The following is a 19,108-nucleotide window of genomic DNA, read 5'->3' on the forward strand; positions in this document are numbered from 1 at the left end:
AAATCATTATGTATTTCTTTATCTTTTTGCTTATAATTTATGTTTTCCAAAAAGTAAAGCATTTTGCTATTGTTTTTATAAAAGATGTTTGGTCTTGAAGAGACCAATAAAGACTGATTTTATTTAAAAAACTGTCAGTGTCAGTGAAGTTCTTACATTAAACACAAATGTAATGCAAAGTGAATGAGCTTGCTTGAAGTGTCAAGCAGACATATGCAGCTCCTTTCAGACCTGAGGGTTAAGTGCATCTACATGCTCATGAGACGGCAGGTGATGCTGGAATGTCCTGACGGTGCTCAAGCTTGCTCAGTGCCCTAGAGACAAGAAACATGATAACTAATATAATCGAGCAGATGGCTGCAAATATACGTAGAAGTCATGCATACAGTTGAATTGCTGTTACTTCTATTAACAGTCAAAAACAATTGAAGAAAAAGTAAAAATGACTATGTCCTTGAATGTTCCCAAAGGAGTGGTGCCATATGGTCTTAACAACACGTGAACCTTACTTAACGGAAATCAGCTTATTCTTCTGACTTGACTTTAAGTAACTAAAGTTGCATTGGCTTCTGAGTGTCACACTCAATGTTTCACACCTGAGAGAAATTCTTAATGTGCCAAATCGTCACTAATGTGCTTTCAGTTACTTACTTCCAGATGAGTTTAGTGTATTTAACAGTCAAACGCGTTTACGGTTTAAGAGAAGAACAACGGTCTAATCAGAGTTATCTTTTCAGCTGTGACAAGATATTGTGTAGACAAATAGAAACAAACTGAAATGTGTTCAGGGTGTACATGCGAAATCCTGCTTTATAATAATTACAGCTGCTTTTAACCTTCACAGGCTTAAAGGCAACAAGATTATGCACTTTATATTGACAAAGGCATATGAATTGCCACATCAAGTGGAAATGATATTATGAAACAAGGTCATATAGTTCCTTCATGTATAGTATGTAAGTTTTTAAGTGCATTATAGCCAACTGAAAACTAGGCCATTGCACAAACATAAAGACATGTTTCATTATATAACAGCCATTATGGTTCTTAAAGCTTCATTCAACAGTCATCCTGCCTATTAATACCATTAATGTATTGTTACTGTATTAAGAACCACTGGAGCAGAACATTACCAAGAAAACTGACAAATATTATTCAGTTATATGACACCTTTAATTATCATTAATCCTGATGACCATGGTCAGTACCCTGCTGTTTTTGTATTTTTATTTTATTTTAAATCTGTTTTGCATTTCACTAAAAGCCATTGTACAATTTGCTACCGACATCTGATTAAGAAGCATTTCAGGTGAAAATATAATATACTAAAGAAAAAGTTTAAATAGTTCAAACTAATTTTAAATATTTAAAACCAAAAATATGCAAATAGTCAAAACAAAAAATACATAGGGCTTTCTTGTGTGGAACACAAAACATATTTTAAGAAATGGCTTTTAAACCATACAATGGATGCCAATGGCAACCAAAACTGTTTGGTTCTAAACATTCTTCAAAACACTTCTTTTGCGTTCCACAGTAGTGTAAGAAAGTGTACAGATTGCATGTGTAGTGTAATGTTTGCATAATATTGTCTATATGGCAGGTTGAGCTTCAGTCTACCTGCTTCAACAGGAGTCATTAGGATAAATCAATCTGGAGCTTGAGGAGGTGAGCGGCGTGTCAACACGGAATGTAGCATTTCATTTCGACAAGTACAGCAGGCCTGTTTGAGAAGAGGTACAAGCAAATATTAAAAGCGCAAATCTGCACATGTGAAGACAAAGTGAAGTTGTAAAAAAAAATTGCAACCTCAGGCAGCAAAAACTGGAGCGAACTAGAGAACCTGGAGAAATCTTGTTAAGCAGCGCCACCTGGTGCAAGCGACGACCTGGACCACAAAACCAGTCTTAAGTGTCAATTTTTCGAAATTGAGATTTATACATCATCTGAAAGCTGAATAAATAAGCTTTCCATTGATGTACAGGTGCATCTCAATAAATTAGAATGTCGTGGAAAAGTTCATTTATTTCAGTAATTCAACTCAAATTGTGAAACTCGTGTATTAAATAAATTCAATGCACATAGACTGAAGTAGTTTAAGTCTTTGGTTCTTTTAATTGTGATGATTTTGGCTCACATTTAACAAAAACCCACCAATTCACTATCTCGACTAATTAGAATACTTCACAAGACCAATAAACAAAACATTTTTAGTGAATTGTTGGCCTTCTGGAAAGTATCTTCATTTACTGTATATGTACTCAATACTTGGTAGGGGCTCCTTTTGCTTTAATTACCGCCTCAATTCGGCGTGGCATGGAGGTGGTCAGTTTGTGGCACTGCTGAGGTGGTATGGAAGCCCAGGTTGCTCTGATAGTGGCCTTCAGCTCATCTGCATTGTTGGGTCTGGTGTCTCTCATCTTCCTCTTGACAATACCCCATAGATTATCTATGGGGTTCAGGTCAGACGAGTTTGCTGGCCAATCAAGCACAGTAACACCATGGTCATTGAACCAGCTTTTGGTACCTTTGGCAGTGTGGGCAGGTGCCAAGTCCTGCTGGAAAATGAAATCTGCATCTCCATAAAGCTTGTCAACAGAAGGAAGTATGAAGTGCTCTAAAATTTCCTGGTAGATGGCTGCGTTGACTGTGGACTTCAGAAAACACAGTGGACCAACACCAGCAGATGACATGGCAGCCCAAATCATCACAGACTGTGGAAACTTCACACTGGACTTCAAGCAACATGGATTCTGTGCCTCTCCACTCTTCCTTCAGACTCTGGGACCTTGATTTCCAAATGAAATGTAAAATTTACTTTCATCTGAAAAGAGGACTTTGGACCACAGCAACAGTCCAGTTCTTTTTCTCCACAGCCCAGGTAAGACGTTTCTGACGTTGTCTCTGGTTCAGAAGTGGCTTGGTAGCCCTTTTCCTGAAGACGTCTGAGCGTGGTGACTCTTGATGCACTGATCCAGCTTCAGTTCACTCCTTGTGAAGCTCTCACAAGTGTTCGAATCGGCTTTGCTTGACAGTATTCTCAAGCTTGCAGTCATCCCTGTTGTTTGTGCACCTTTTCCTACCCAATTTCTTCCTTCCAGTCAAATTTGCATTTAATATGCTTTGATACAGCACTCTGTGAACAGCCACCCCTTTCAGTAATGACCTTCTGTGACTTACCCTCTTTATGGAGGGTGTCAATGATTGTCTTCTGGATCATTGCCAAGTCAGCAGTCTTCTCCATTATTGTAGTTTCAAAGAACAAGAGATACCCAGAATTTATACTGTAGGGATGGTCATTTATTGAAACTCAAATGTAAATATTCTAATATTTTGAGATACTGATTTTTGACTTTCATGAGCTGTAAGCTCTAATCATCAAAATTAAAACAAAAAAAAAACTTTTGAAATGTTTTAATTTACATGCAATGAATCTAAAATATATGAAAGTTTCACTTTTTGAAATAACTTACAAGAAAAAATGAACTTTTTCACGACATTCTAATTTACTGAGATGCACCTGTATGGTTTGTTAGGTTCGGACAATATTTGGCCAATATACAACTATTTGAAAATCTGGAATCTGAGGGTGCAAAATAATTAAAATATTGAGAAAATCGCCTTTAAAGTTGTCTAAATTAATTCTTAGCAATGCATATTAATAATCAAAAATTATGTTTCTATATATTTACAGTAGTAATTTTTTGGCATAAAACAAAAATCAATAATTTTGACCCATACAGTGTATTTTTGGCTATTGCTACGAATATACCCCAGCGACTTAAGACTGGTTTTGTGGTCCAGGGTCATATATATTGACATTGAGTAGTTTGCAGTAAAATATGTGAATTTATTTATAAAAACTGTAATATTTAGCTTTAGAATATTTAGAATTTTTATTATTTTTATAATTCTATTACAAGGGTAACCCTTATTGAGTTTAATTTAGGATACATCTGCAATTTCCTGTTAAAATCCAGCATACTCTTTTTGCACACCTTTCACAGACCATTTGTTAAACAAAATAAAATGAAAGTTAAATATTAAATTATTCAAATATATAATTTTTTATAAAATTATAATCATGTGCTTTATAGTAATGTGTCTCATGCTGTCATTCTCACTCATTACCAGATGATGGCAGTATTACGTATTTTACTTACACTTTTAGGCAGTTTTGGGAGGAGAGTCCTCCCTTTCTCAAATCCAAAGATATTAGCAGTCCCTTCTCCAGTATCCGAGTATGTACTAATACATAAATGCTTAGCTGTTTGATTATTTGACGGATTCGTCGATTAGGGACCCAGGATTGGGAAATAAGCATGTAGTGTTCCTCTTGGACGGGACTAAGAAATAACATACATGCTTTGTTTCATATTCAAGCTTTCAGAGAGCAAAAGTTTGTAAATTGAATGAACCATGACAATGGTAATGTTGTTCATCATCTTTTATTATGAACCAAGTCTTTACTACATCCAACTAACAATCTTATTCCATAAGAAAAGTAAAAAAAAAAAAACACAAGTGTACAGCATACACGGATATATCCATTTATGTGATTTATCAGAGCATACCTAAAATTTCCAATGTCTAGTACAAAGGGTCATTTGGAATGAGAACAAATACTGTGGAAAAAAAAAAGTAGTGAATCCAGTTCCTAATTTGGAATGTTCAAGGCTCACAAATGTTACACTTCAATTTCCTTTCACAATACTATAATCCAAAGAAAACAAGACAAGCTCCAGTTGTTCTGGCTAGGCGAACTGTAAAATATTTGATGAGAATATGAAACACTAATACAGAGACGAACTCTTTAAAACATTACAGATTGCGTGTGCGACAATAAAGTGTATTATAAAACAAAAACCACATTCATCTCCTCTAATCAAGTGAGGAAGTATAAGATTTAGAACGTAAAAAGCAGAAAGGTCTCAAAAAAGCTGCTGAAATGATAGATGAACCCTTCCTTTTTGTGCATGTCAAGAACGCGTTCTCACTTTCCAGCCTAAAAACACAATAAAATATTACTGGGGGAAAAAAAGCTCTTAAATTAACACAATGGACCACATAACTGCAGTAAAGGTTCGCCTTATATAAACCCTCACTATTTTAACTTTGCATCTTTCAACTGTAACAGCAAAAAAAAAAAAAAAAATTCACCTTCACATGCTCCACTGACAAGAAAAAAAAAAGTGATTTTTAAACCCCTGAGCATGTTCAAATATTCAAACAATGAATCAGGCTCACGTAACGTTCTCTTTCTCGTACATACTTAATATCAAATTTCTTCACAACAGCTTCATTAAAACAGAAAAAAAAACAAATTATTTGGGATTGTGTGAATAACTTCACAATAACCCCCGTCATACTTGTTTAACATCTAAGTAGAGATCAGCATTTTCAACAAATTAAAAAATAAAAACATTAAACAATTAAGCAAATACTATTATTATAGTGGTTGTGCAATTAAATGACTGTCACTTGAACCATATAAAATACAAGTAGTATCAATACACATAACTGATATGTTTTGTAGGGCTCTCGCTTCAAATTAATAAGACGTAACGTTGATACATTTTTAAAAAAAGAGAACGTTTATATTTAAAATGCAAGCGATACGTTTCAAATTGGTCACTTTCACCACTATCCGACAGATGGCATGCTTACTGTGGTGTAATGGAATGGTTTGGGTCTTTTGTTTGCAAGGAAGTATCAACTTCCCTTTAGCTTCTTATTGAGACTCAATGCCTGCTATTGGTTGATTCAGTAATCTTGACCGTCATCCTGATAACCCTGGTAGCCCTCGTCTTGGTAATCCGTGTAGCCAGTGTCAGATTCTCCGCTTGCGCTGGGTGCACCTTTGGGGCAATATTTGGCATCATAGATCTGACGGCCAAGCCCGAAATTCTGCCCGCTCTGGTTGGCACCTTGAGCATAGCCCATTTGTAGAGACATTGTGGAGTTGTCACACTTGTCAGTGCCCAATTTCTGGTCGTAGATGGCACGACGGGTTCCTGGAGCGGTCATACCAGACTATACCAAACAGATGAGAGTCATTTATTATTATTCATAAACCATTACAGTGTTTATTGATATTTTGAATTAGCTTTTATATTTTGTTTTCACAAAATTTCCAATGTTGTACATTCTCATCTATATTTATATTTCAGCTTTATTTCAGTTCATGTACACACTTTTTAATAGGTTTAACACTGATATATGAATGATATGGGCAGAAAATGGAGCAATATAATAATGTTAAGAGTTTGTCTTTTAATATTCCATTTAGCTTTAATTTATATTATTTCAGCTTTTAGTACTTAAACTTAAGTATTGCATTTTAGTTTAGTAACAGTTCCAAAACTTTTTTTTAGTTTGTTGTACTTTTTGCTTTTTTTTTTTTCCCCTCTCTCTCCACACACAATTTTTAGTATTCATTTCGAAAGTACTTTTTGTTGGTTTTAGTTTCAGTTAACACCACCACCGATCAAAAGGAGTAAACAATATCATGGGACACAGGGAGGGTGGTACTTACTTGGCTAGCACCCTTGTTGGTGCCCATCTGCAGACTGATGGTTGAATGGTCCATTGGTGGTAGAATGTGTGACTTGGGATCATACAGGTGTCTTCTGGTGCCATAGGCATTCATTCCAGCTTGACTTGCACATTTATTTGTTCCCATCTAATAAAAGATATGCAATTGAACCACAAACATTGTCATGGTACTTTCCAGGTTGAGCCAGTTCTGTATTACAAATTGTAAATAATTGTGACCCATATTCAGATGGTTTAAAATAATAACAGAAACTGTCATATAAAAGGTTTACTCATACCTGTAATCCAATAACACATTGTCCAGCTTTCATTTTCTCCTCATCAAATGCCCTCTCCTGTCTCTCTGCATACTTCACTCCAATGTCTACACTTGAGTGGATGCCCTTGGTTTTAGCCTGTAAACATAGAGAGAATCTATAATTACAGACGGAAATATCAGAGTTAGGCTGTTCTCCTGCGAAATTATACGATTCAACAGGCCTTACCATGCCAGCAAGAGCCAGGAGGGTGGTCTGAACCTGTGTCATGTTTCCATTCTCAAACAGATCATTGGCTTCAAAACTATCGTGAGGCTTGAGTCCATAGGTGGTGATCGCTTTAATGAAGTTGGTCAGGTTCTCCAGCTGCAACAGAATAAAATAGCTGAATGCAACAGACAAAACATAACCTTCTACAACAAAAGACAATCTTATCAGCAGTTTAAGGGAGCACAACAAACTACTACATTAAAAAAAAAAAAAATCAAAAACAAAGTTCAGTGTCAGAACATCAATAGTTCAATGTCTCTAGCTTTACGAAAACATTCAGGAATAAACATTTTAGAGAAGTGGAAATGGTCAGCTCACCTGATGCCAGTTTTGTGATGACTGGTTGATCTTTTTCACAGACCCTGGCTGAAGTTTGTTTACAAGCCTTTAAGGAAACATCAAGGTTATGCAAGGTTATGTTGTGAAATTACCTTTGAAAACACATGATGGTTGGCCATATTGAAAACACAGAATCACAAACTCACTCGCAGAGTATGACACCGTTTTTTAACCCTTTCTGAAAGTCATCTCCAATTGAGCGCCCAGTAACGTCCTCAATCCAAACTCGTAACTCTTCCTCTCTCTGGGGGTCATATTTCTGTGCAATCTTGTGGAAGAAAAAAAAAAAAAGTGACATTGATTAATAAAAAAAATAAATAAATAAAAAAAACCCACTACAAGCATACTATAATATAGCTCTATTCTCATTTCAATAAGAACACAAGATCTACATGATCATTTATTCAAGGCCCAACGATATATAAAGAAGAAACATGTAGGTGAGTGACATAAATTACATTTATGACTTAATATTTAGTCAAACAAGGAAATCAAAGGCCTATTTAACACCATAAATCTAGTTAACGCCAGGACTGCCAACTGATACTAGAGTGCTAAAGTCACATCAACCACTAGAAGGAAGAGGAATGTGAACTAGCAGCAACTTTATTGTTGAGCACAAGCGGTGTGTTTTTCAGGCCAGATTAAAATGACATATTTGAGCACTGGAGGCAACGCCCCAAGAGTTCTTAGAACTTTCTTTGCGGTTTCCGCGACTTTTTTTGCGTTTTACTTGCTTTAACTTGACAACTAGTTCCCATCAAATAATATAGTGCAATATGCATTAAATGAAGCACGATTGATTTTTAACCTTGCATCGCAGCACGTGTGTTACATGTTAACACTACAGGAAGTATACACTTTAGACATTTGTTTTTTTTACTTTCATCAGAATGAGACGGAGTGATTTCTATTGCATAAGAGCTACAATATGGCAAACAAAACAGGTCTATGTTTTAAACTAGTTTGTTAATTATTCCACGTACCTTGCTTTTTACTTCCGCTGAAAACCCGTATGCTGGACCTCTGTTGAACTGCGAAGACATTGTGTCAGCAACAAGAGCAGTCAAAGTTGCAAAACAGATTGTCGGGAACCGAAAGAAAGACTTCGGATAAAGTTTGATAGTTTTGTCTGCTTTACTATTTTAGCCTAAGTAGATACAGAACTTCCCTTCGTTTACCTCGCCACCAATGAGAAAGCGCGCTCTATATAGACTCCGCCTCCTTTTTTCCTTCTTGGCCCTGATTGATATCAAAAACTCCATATATGGCACTAAAGTACCAAATTCCTTTACAATGGGAGTATCCCTGTGTCCATCCTGGTATTCCAGACTCGCGGTAGCTGAGGAATGAATCACCTCTGGGAATAAGGCAGGCTACTGAATGATGTCACTAGCATTCATAAAATATTTCTCTGAAATGCTGAGGAAGCAATGCAAGACTGGAATACAAGACTTGGCCGTCAAAGATGTAGATGAGTTTGTTTCTTCATCGAAATTTTGCATTACATCACTAGCTCACCAGTGAATCTTCTGCAGTGAATGGGTGCCGTCAGAATGAGAGTCCAAACAGCTGATAAAAACATTACAATAATCCACAACTCAAGTCAATCCATCAGTAAATGTCCTCTGGAGTGAAAATACAAATCCACCATTAAAGCATTTTAACTTTATACCATCACACTTCTGGCCAAAACAGCAGTCCATTAACCTTAATAAAGCCTCTCCAAGTGAAAAAGTCCATCCCCTGTTACCATCTCGCTCCCTAATCTAACCGACATATTTGTTTAGAGCTGTACTGGACTGTTTTTGCATGTAAATTGTGCTTGATCTGTGCAAATTTCTCTCCCAATTCAGTCAATACAAGCTTTTCAAGGCAGAAAGTAAAATTAGGATTGGAGGACTGAAAGCGACTACTTAAAAACGTCTACAATCATGCAGATTTTCACTTCACAAGACAGTAATTGAACTGATTACTTGTGGATCATTGTGATGCTTCATTGCTGAGCAAGTCATGTAATGCGAAATTTCTAATTTTCATCAGAACTTTACCTGTTGCGATGAAGAAAGAAACTCATCTACGTCTAAAATGGCCTGAGTGTGAACTATTCTTTTAAATGTTGACTAAAGATAACTGTAATCATAATTACACAGGTGTCCATTCTGAGGTTCCATAATATTTTTGTTATTAGGAAACTGCAGTTGATGTCATCTGCCATTTTAAATGCTGAAGCTCTTTAAATTTTGGAAAAGAATTGTTCTGAAAGTTATTACTATGATATTGACATTATTGTTAAAGCTGCAGTGCGAAATTCCTTATTCTCAAAGAATTAGAAAGATAATTATAGTTATCATCTTTGGTATAAAATTTGGTGTGTAAGGGCCCATTCAAACAATGCATTTTCACAATGTTTCATCAAGCGCAAGATGTTGCAAAATGCGCAAGCATAGCAGTCAAACGTCCATTTTTCAAAGCAAAAAGTGTTCTGTGTGAATGGCAGCTAAAGCTGCTAAATGGGGTCTGGTGATGTTTTGAACCACACTGACTTAAGCTGAAAATAAACAAACATTCCTCAAATTTCTGTTGGGTTCAGCAGAAGAAAGTAAACTAGTCGGGTTTGGAATAACATGAGAGTAAGTAAACGAAAGAATTTTCATTTTAGGGGAACTATCCCTTTAAGACTAGGTTGAGTATGTGTGCATACTGGAACCACTTTTGGTTAGCTTCCGTTAAAGGGGGTTTCCATGACACACCATGCAAGCAAATAGATTACAACATTTAGACTCAAATAGCACATTACATAAGTAACAACACATTTTGTTGTTTACTATTGATTCATTTATCACTACAAATTGTTAAAAAAAAAATTCATGTAGGTTTGGGACAAGTAACCTTGATGGAAAAAAGGGTACCATGAAGCAAAGAGTTTTGATCATTTTATTTTTTTCGAACAAATGAGTGATGTTAAACACTGAACAAATATACTGATCAAAAATGATCAAAGAAGTCTCTCCTCTAGTTTTAAATTGCAAATTATATTTGCAATACCCTAACCAAGTGTTGAGCTCTTAGATGGCCTTCGCTTCAAAAACAATGCATATCCCTGGAATATCTGACATGGTTTTAAGAAAACATATGCTGTACTTTTGAAACCAAGTGAAGCTAGCGGAAGCCTTTTCCAAACTTTTTACATCAAAGGCACATTGGTAGGACGAAGGTAGCAGAGCACACAGTGTTTGCAAGTCGGCAGCAAATTGATTTCACCCCCTTCACAAGACGTTTGTCTTCAAAACAATGGCAAGGCATTTAAAATAATATTGAATGGAAAAAAACAAAACACGATCAATAATGTCAAACTGAAAACACTGAATGAATAATAGGACCACAACCTATAAATCTAGGTCTATAGATGCCTGTGAACAGCAACACAAATGATTGGGTCTTTCATTCAAAACGCTTTGTTTCCTCCCAAATTAATTACATTCACACTTAAAGAAAAAAATATGAAGACTTCGAAAGGTTTTACATGGATTGCAAGAACTATGTACAGACAAGCAGGATAATGCGCATATTTATTGACACATTTATAGCACAATGCGTCCATATGAGAAAAAAAAGACCATATGGCAGAAGCCAAGAGGTGTTTCCTTCTGTACCACCTAAACAAAAGTCTAAATGCCATACATTCACTAAGGCTCTTCAAATAAGAAAGTCATTGTTGAATGGTTTCAGTAAGGCAAACAATATCTAAAGGAATGGTAACAAGTATATTTCCAGCATATTAACATTTTCCTGCTTTCCTGTCCTCACAATATGAAGATGAAAAGTAGCACCCTCTGTGGCCATTCGCTGCATTTTCTTCTAGCACATGAATACTTTCTCTTTTTTGACATATTTATCCATTTTTCTCTTTTTACAATTATCTAGGCAAACAGATTTGTTTAAAATATTGTTTTATTTAACACATCTAAAAATAGATTGTTGTTCTCTGATATGAAAATCACGTATATTAAATAAATCGAAAGAAACGTCAAGCGAGAAATGATGGAATGGAATGTCGGTATCTACTGCAATTAGCACACGTACTTGAGAGCCGCTGTGGGAAAAAATGTATTTATATATGCCTCATGTACATCACAAATAAGGGGACAAATGTGTGATGCGAACAGAAAAGCCTGCACATATCTGCACATCTTAGTGGATAACCTTCTGCTAGGAAAAAAAAAAAAAAAAGTATGGAAAACAAAAATGGTCAAATAAATAGATGCATACATGATAAGAAACTTTTATAATTTATTCTTTGTCACATAAAGCTTTTTGTAACTGCCAAAAAATGTTCTCGACTTGCTTTTAAACATATCTGTACTGCTCAATGCTTGCTCAGACCCTCCTATTCACACGTTGTGCAAGAACTGGCCCAGTGAAATCCCTGCGAGCCATTATATACAACCCTTGTTTGCAAATTCTTGTTGGTAGCAGCACATTACAAACAGGACGCCACTTCAGCTCCTTCTTGTGGAAAACTGAACTCGGAACCGCCGCCGTTGGTTCGTTCTTTACACCTGTAAGATGAACCTAGTACAGAGTGATGAGGAGAGTTGCTTCGACCTCCTTCGACTCACAGTGGGAACATTGAAAACTTTTCCAAACCCTGTTCTCTCAGTCTAGGCAAACATATGGCAGGATGTTCAATTTACTCTCATCGCCGTGAGGATCCAACGATATGCACTCTGTCCAATCAAACCAGGCTCCCTTGCTGTCATAACAACCGTTCACGCCTGGCCAGTGTTCGTTGTGTATTCTGAGAAGGTCCTCGTTCGTTACGTCCCGAGTCACCCCGGGTAGTTCCGTCGGGGAGCTGCTCGGTACTAAAGCGTGCGTTTTCCTGGACTCTTTCACGTCGTGTTCCTCCCGCTTCAAATATTCAGTCATGAAAAAGTGCGCCCCGTGGGTCTGTGCTCCAGAGGATGTGAGAACGTTGCTCTGAAGGTTAAGGTACGATTGAATGATTTCATTTCTGGACAGCTCTTTCCAGTTCGTCTGTTGAAAGGGGTTGGGAACTGATGTAGGTGTCTTTTGCTGCGGCATCTCAGTCCTCACCGAAGGCTCTGCGATCGGTGGGCCTTGGCACTCTACGTCATGGTGGGATTCTTTCGGAGTGAGGGGCTTAATCTGTCCGGTCACTGGGTCGAATGTCAACCTACGCTCTTTTAACCGCACCGGTTTGGTCCTGTCCTCCGAGGACTGCCCCTGAAGATTTACTGTGTAGTCTCTGGGTCTGTATTTCTTCCGCTTTTTGCCTTCCGAGTTGGAGGTCACTCCCTCCCGCTCACCCTTGGTCTCCGCACCCTCCAAGCTGTGTGTGGCGAGCGGGGAGTTGGAAAGCGGCTCCAGTGTTGCAGTGCTGTGTGGGGGCTGGGGGAGTCTATCCGTCGATCTGTGCAAGTGCATCGAGCCTTCCAACCCCACAGATGACGGACCATCGCTGATGCACACCTGGGCCGGCGACGTTAAAGGCTGCAGCGTGGGCAAAGGAGAGGGCACTTGGGCTGAATTCTGAGCCGGGCTCAAGAGAGTCCCTTTTGGTGCATATGTTGAAGACCTCTTGGCCATCGTCTCATGCGTTACGCTGCGCGGACTCGAGGAGTACCGAGGGCTTTTGGGCTGATGCTGCCCACCTCCGTCCATTCTCGCGTGCTGCTGTAACACTGACGTTTTGAGTAAGGAGGAAGTGCTAGGTAGTTTGGTAAGCCCCGGAGAGCTCGGATGAGGCTTCACAGCGTTGACAGGGATTTTGTTGTGCCTGTCATTCTCAAGGTGTTCCATGCGGATTCTGTCAGACGGTACATCGTCCTCTTTATCCGGGAGTGGCTCGGGGCTCCCCCTAATTCCATTTGATGGTGGGGAAGAGGAAAACATTGGCTCGTAAAGGGACGTCTTTGTCATTTTGGCCGGCAGATGCGGACTATCCCTTTGCTCCCCCCGCCGTTTTCGGCTGCTGGATTTCTCCGCCTTTGGGGAGTATGTGTTATGGATGTCATTTCTGGTTTTGAGCTCGGAAGCGACCTTGCTCGGAGGGGGCACCGCTGGAGGCGTGTCTGTCCGGCAGGGGTGAGCACCGCCATTGGCAGAACCCGGGACATTTGGCGCTCCTCTCGCTGGAGTGTCACTTTGGCCGGGCTCGATCAGCTTCTGCCAGTTCCGCAGGAGTTTCTTGGCACGTTTGGCAAGGTCCTCATCCTTTGTTTTCTTTCTCACATCATTAATCAGCTTTCCCAAGCGGGTTTCCTGCATTGAAAAGGAATAATCAAAGAAAAGCCTCAAAATTGCTTATAACTAGGGGTGTGCGATATTGAAAAAAAAAATATATATTTTTGGGGATTTTTTTGATAACGATAATTAGACGATATGTTGCCGAGTGTGCTATTGTGCTGATATCTGACTACCATGGACAGCTGCAGTTTTTGACATTCTTCATTCTGTGTGGTCAGTTCACATCAGTGAACAGAAATTAATATTTTCGTTCAAATTTTTTTTTTTTACCTTTTATGGGCATTTTTTCCTTTAATAAAGCCATTTTTTCTAAAAGTGTGCATCTTTTGAGTCAAATTGTTACATTTAATCCATCAATTAGAATAATAAGACATTTAGGCTGTTAGCAAGTCACTGTTAATAAGTGAGTCATTGCGACTGAATCAAATCATTTAAACGGTTGATTCATTCAGGAACGAAACACCTTCATGTTGCTCAGAGATGCTAAACTGTTCTGTGGTGGCTGTTTGGAATTATTTTTGTTGGCGAAATAGAGCAAAAACAGGCAATATGGTGTCTTAATATTAACTTATGGTTTATTGAACTGTTGTATAAAATCAGTATCAGATTTGTAATCTTGCTTATTTTTGAAGAAAAAAACGGCACTCTTCATGTGATTTTAACTACATGAAATGATATAAATATGTACATTTTCTGCCTTCATATCTTGAATTTTGTGATCTTTCTTCATGCATTTTAATAGACTGAATCATGCAGTGAAAGAACACTCTAAATGCGTGCGTGCACTGTTTAACCCACTAATGTTAGACTTCATCACGTAATGTATGCGTGCACTCCGTAGGTGTTTTGTTTTTGCAAAATACTCAATGTCAAATTGCACATTGTTAAAAAAAACAATTACGATATTAATCGCAGACGATATATATCGCACACCCCTACTTATAACATAAAAAGCATTTTTTTGTCAAACTAATACCATGAAGTGTTAATGAAGGGTAATGAGAGACAAGATGTTATCTGGTTGATAAGTCTGACATTTCCAGGTCCAAATGCTATATCAGATCCCAAGAGCAAACAACAGTAATACATAATCATGGTGTCATTTATACTACTGAAAAACCTTTGACCCCGTAACAAAATCTCAAGTTAGCCAGACAGTGAAACCACAAGTTTTTGAAAGCTTAGCTTAAAAGGACAGTATTCAAGCTTGAAATATAGCAGCGACTTGGACCCGGAAAGAGTATTTGATATGTCACAACTTAAGCAGATTGATATTATATTATTGTACATCTTTACCAACCTCAAGTGCTTCTTTGGTGATAGGGTATTTCTCCAAATTGGTGATAACATCAAGAACTGCAACCATGTTACAGATCTGTTCAGGAAGACAGACAATTTAACATACAAGTCCGATATGACAAATACAACGAAATATTGTGTAAGATAATAAGTACAGAGGAATGCTGGAATCATGTTTTAAAGGCAGGAAGTGTTCAAACTTACGATTGGAATACACTACATAACTTTCGATAGAATTTTTCTCCAATCTTACATTGTCTGCTGTCCAGAGATGTCAATGCTAGTTGCAGAAAGTCAGTCCGCCTCCAGATTTTGACAGATTTCACAAAATCAGTTTATGATTAGCACAGCCTCCAATTTTTATGCATCAGACTATAATTCCATGCAGTCAGAGGATATCAAGCAATTGATATGATTTGATTTTGAGAAGATGTTAGAACACATTTTAATGTGTCATGTATCTCGCAATGAGGTGCATATTTCTACATGAATTTTGAAGTGATCCACAGTTGTTTAGACTGCATTTACAACATATGGTTCAAGTGACCCAATTCCAATTTTTCCTCCCATGTGGCACAGATCAGATATGACCCATGAACATGTAAGCAGGAAAAAAAGCACAGATTCCAGTATTCTCAGATCAGTTTCAGGCCTCATTCATATGTAGAAATAAATCGTTAGATAAATAGGAATCAAACACATGCATTTGCATATGCCATGTAAGTGGACAGATTGGATATTCCCCATCAATGAGGGTCGTACGTCATTGAAAAAGCGATGGTGGCGAATTATTTCAACTTGGGTAAAGGCTTTTCCAGGTCACTACGCAGTGTTGCCAAGTCTGTGGTTTTCCTGCAAAACTGGGCTACTTTTAAGGGGAGGTCACAAAGCACTTTGTGTTCCATTGACGTCATACGCATGTGAATGTGCCGGAAACGCAAGCTCGTGCGAAAAGTTTCGCATTTCACTGCGTTCCAATGTTCAAGCTTGCTGAACTATGACCTGCGAATTCGCATCACGTGAAACCGTGTGACCAACAGCAGATTGATTCGTCACAGCATGGCCTCATAACTGAATTAAAAGAAAACTGCAACGCTGCAGTAAAGTGCAGTAGATTGTATGTTTTTACATTTTACATGCATTATTTGTGTGTTGAATTTAAGTTTTTAAAAAGAAGCTGTGTCATAACACGACCATTGCAGTGAACGAAGAAATTTTGCATGTTCCAAGTCTAGTGTGACCACAGATTTACACTGTTGCCGCAGGTTAAAATAATCCCCCCCCCCCCTCCCTATTTCAACTGTGGAAAAATGTGATTGGGCTAGGTTTGAATCGCAATTTGACTGGTTTTGTTCCGCAGATCTGGCAACCTGTCAGTATGACTACCCTGGGTTGTTTTGCCAAAGGTTTAATGTAAAAGCAGATATCGGATATGGGTCACTTTTAAAAGATGTAAACTGGTCATCAAAAGATCAGATATAGTCAACAAATCGAAGGAACTGCAGTGGAAATGCAGCCTTAGAGCACTATACCCAATTTATTCTTTAACGATCAGTATGATACCTAGGGTTTTAAAATCTGCAGTAATTTTGTGAAGAAGTGTAGTGTATTCCAGTCTTTAGCTATAAAGAATACTGCATTGAAGTTGCTCAGTGTCTAATATAAAGAAATCAAAAACACACTGACATTTGGCACACAACCAAAATTGTGTTTCCACACTCTTGTGTCAGACATAAAATATTAAAACAGAACTGATGTACTATAGTTTATCAGTTACAAAATGGTGTGTCAGACATCTCTCCTCTCATTTACAGTGAGTGTGGAAAAAGTCTGAACAACTTTTAATCTGTGGAAGCAGAAACTGTTCAATCAAAATGTTTACCCTCCATTTACTCCAGGGCAGCATTCTGACACTCCTGACCTTAACATACCAATTTAACCCCAAGAGACTAGTAACACTGCAATAAACGATGTATGCAATAAACGATGTATGCAAAACACCCAAGATAATACATATATAATCAAAGTATGTAGGAAATTCACTCAGAATCAAACATCTTTTAAGCCGACCGGTGTTTACTTACCATAAAACCTCCAGTGAAGGCAAACTCACTAAAACCCTAAAGTTGGGAATATTTATTGTGACTGTAATTACACGGATTGTTTATTTCCTAAACCCTTTAAACTGATAATTCCCCTCAAGCTCCTCATTTTTATGGCGAGTTGTTAGCCTAGTACAACATTCAATGTGGCTGTCACATTTTCCAGTCAGCCAGCAGGTTAGCTCTAGTTAGGTCTGCGTGCCCAGTTAGCACAGCAACGTAGCCGGAACAGCTACCAGCTGTGTGCTCAGGTCGGTTCACACACATTCACAAACACCCAGGACAGCCAAGACCACAAATACATGACTGTTTGAAGCCATCGACAGAGGTTTGATCTCTCTTGGTGATTCAGAATCAAGCTAACTCACTGCTCTCAGCATGAATTCAAATGCTAGCGCATTGCTAATGCCACTGTGTCAGCTAACCGCATATACCGAGCTCATATTAGCCCAGATATGCCGTGTATAAGCAGGAAACAACAGACAATGTTTACTGGCGGCATTAGAGATGCTATTAAACTTACAAAACGCGATAAACGAGCCGATAATTCTTTAAATCTGCTCCAAAGCTCAACAGCTGATAGCTTGACATGAAGCAGCTAGCGGACAACAGGCTTCTCACAACATGTCATCTGTGTCTGATCGCAACATGCAGCTTAAACCGAGGTGGCTGTTTTTATAAAAGCTCTTAACGTATGCTACTGTCTGAAAAGCAGGGTTATCTCGCGCCTGTCCGGTTGTTCCGTTAGCGTAGCGCGGGGTAAATGTGGCTCCCGTCAGTTAGCGGACTGCTAACGGGAGCTCCACATCTGCTCTGCCACACACTCAGACGCTCGATGCGGCGTTTGGCGGCTCGAAATAAGGCTCTAACTGTGTCGTGTCGGAGAAAGTCAGCTTTGGTCGGCAGGAGAGTGAGCGGGTTACTCACATTGCTCTGGCTATCGATGGCCTGCAGCAGCCGGTCTCTCATCTGCTGCGGGGTTGCGGAGGCCGTTGTCATTGCCTGCTCGGTGCGAATCGGCCGACGGGGGAAAAATCCTCCGGATTCAAGGGCTTAATGGATTGCAGGAACTCACAGACCTCTCGGGAGGATCGAGAAGTGGCGGAACCACATGTTTCTGATGTGATTGTTGGCTTGAGAAATGGTGTATGTGTGTGTTCAGTTGGGAGATGAAGGTTCGACGGTTGTCGTGTCTCTCCGCCTCATTGCGTCGAGCGCTCTCACCGATCTCATGAACTCCACTGGATCAAAACCTCAGGCCCGCTGCATTATGGGAGAGCGCGACGCCGCGTGACGCCATCACGCAGGTTCAAATCAATTCAGCCAGACAAACATGACAACCAACTTATTTACTGTTTTTAACGAATGTGTTGAAATTTGAAAGTTTTATATATTAAATATATGCACATGATATAAATCATGTATCAGCACCATGATAAATATCCATAATACACAATGAACGTGTTACAAATTATACAAACCGTAGATAAAAATTTTAGGTTCTAGACGACAACTAAAAAGTATAAATAACAAAAGAAAAGAGGAAAAGTTTGTTGCTTCACTAAGCTATCAACATATTTAAGAATTTAAGAATCTAATAGCCTTCTAATATCTAGCAAACATTAGTATTGCTTTGTCAAATCTAAAATAAAATAATGTAAATTAAGATTTCCCAATACTAGTGCTACTAATAGACTTATTTTTGTATCCTAGGGATATTGAAAAGAAACTATCACTTACACTTAGCAAATATATTTGCTTTTCTCTTTATGAATCTATTTTCTATAACACAATTTTTTTGCGATATTACTACACTATGTATTGAGTCTATAATTATAAAATAGTTATAAGCACAGACCTAACTTTTCTGTCTGAATGTCTTTGAGCACAGAGGAAAATCATACAAACAAATATGCTTTTTAACATTTTTATTCAATTCAATAAACAAATATTAATGCAAAGGTACAAAGACTTAAGCTTCCACACAGAAAAATACAGTAAGGACAATGGAAT

The 19,108-nt window shown here is 38.2% G+C and overlaps 2 protein-coding genes and 1 long non-coding RNA gene across 6 annotated transcripts; all 3 read right to left on the reverse strand.

Annotated features, from left to right (window-relative positions):
• Nucleotides 1–187: 187 nt before the first annotated feature.
• On the reverse strand, nucleotides 188–1,863 carry LOC131524229 (uncharacterized). Its single transcript, XR_009266954.1, has 3 exons — nucleotides 1,810–1,863; nucleotides 1,621–1,723; nucleotides 188–314 (listed from the first exon to the last, which is right to left on the reverse strand). It is a non-coding gene; the product is annotated as an uncharacterized LOC131524229 (long non-coding RNA).
• A 2,569-nt stretch (nucleotides 1,864–4,432) lies between these two features.
• On the reverse strand, nucleotides 4,433–8,606 carry cnn2 (calponin 2). 2 transcript variants are annotated; one of them, XM_058751107.1, is made up of 7 exons: nucleotides 8,408–8,602; nucleotides 7,568–7,689; nucleotides 7,401–7,467; nucleotides 7,041–7,178; nucleotides 6,834–6,950; nucleotides 6,536–6,682; nucleotides 4,433–6,033 (listed from the first exon to the last, which is right to left on the reverse strand). In XM_058751107.1, the coding sequence occupies exons 1-7, from the start codon at nucleotides 8,465–8,467 to the stop codon at nucleotides 5,764–5,766; spliced, it is 921 nt and encodes a 306-aa protein (XP_058607090.1). In that variant the 5' UTR covers nucleotides 8,468–8,602; the 3' UTR covers nucleotides 4,433–5,763. The 2 variants fall into 2 exon arrangements, with proteins under 2 accessions (XP_058607090.1, XP_058607082.1); XM_058751099.1 differs by having other exon boundaries at nucleotides 6,834–7,178; nucleotides 8,408–8,606.
• A 1,738-nt stretch (nucleotides 8,607–10,344) lies between these two features.
• crsp7 (cofactor required for Sp1 transcriptional activation, subunit 7) lies at nucleotides 10,345–18,384 on the reverse strand. 3 transcript variants are annotated; one of them, XM_058755575.1, is made up of 3 exons: nucleotides 18,023–18,384; nucleotides 14,995–15,069; nucleotides 10,345–13,709 (listed from the first exon to the last, which is right to left on the reverse strand). In XM_058755575.1, the coding sequence occupies exons 1-3, from the start codon at nucleotides 18,092–18,094 to the stop codon at nucleotides 12,081–12,083; spliced, it is 1,776 nt and encodes a 591-aa protein (XP_058611558.1). In that variant the 5' UTR covers nucleotides 18,095–18,384; the 3' UTR covers nucleotides 10,345–12,080. The 3 variants fall into 3 exon arrangements, with proteins under 3 accessions (XP_058611558.1, XP_058611577.1, XP_058611568.1); XM_058755594.1 differs by lacking the exon at nucleotides 18,023–18,384 and adding an exon at nucleotides 15,247–16,251; XM_058755585.1 differs by lacking the exon at nucleotides 18,023–18,384 and adding an exon at nucleotides 15,198–16,251.
• Nucleotides 18,385–19,108: the final 724 nt, after the last annotated feature.

The sequence above is a fragment of the Onychostoma macrolepis genome, chromosome 02 (genome assembly GCF_012432095.1).
Source record: "Onychostoma macrolepis isolate SWU-2019 chromosome 02, ASM1243209v1, whole genome shotgun sequence".
NCBI lineage: Eukaryota > Metazoa > Chordata > Actinopteri > Cypriniformes > Cyprinidae > Onychostoma > Onychostoma macrolepis.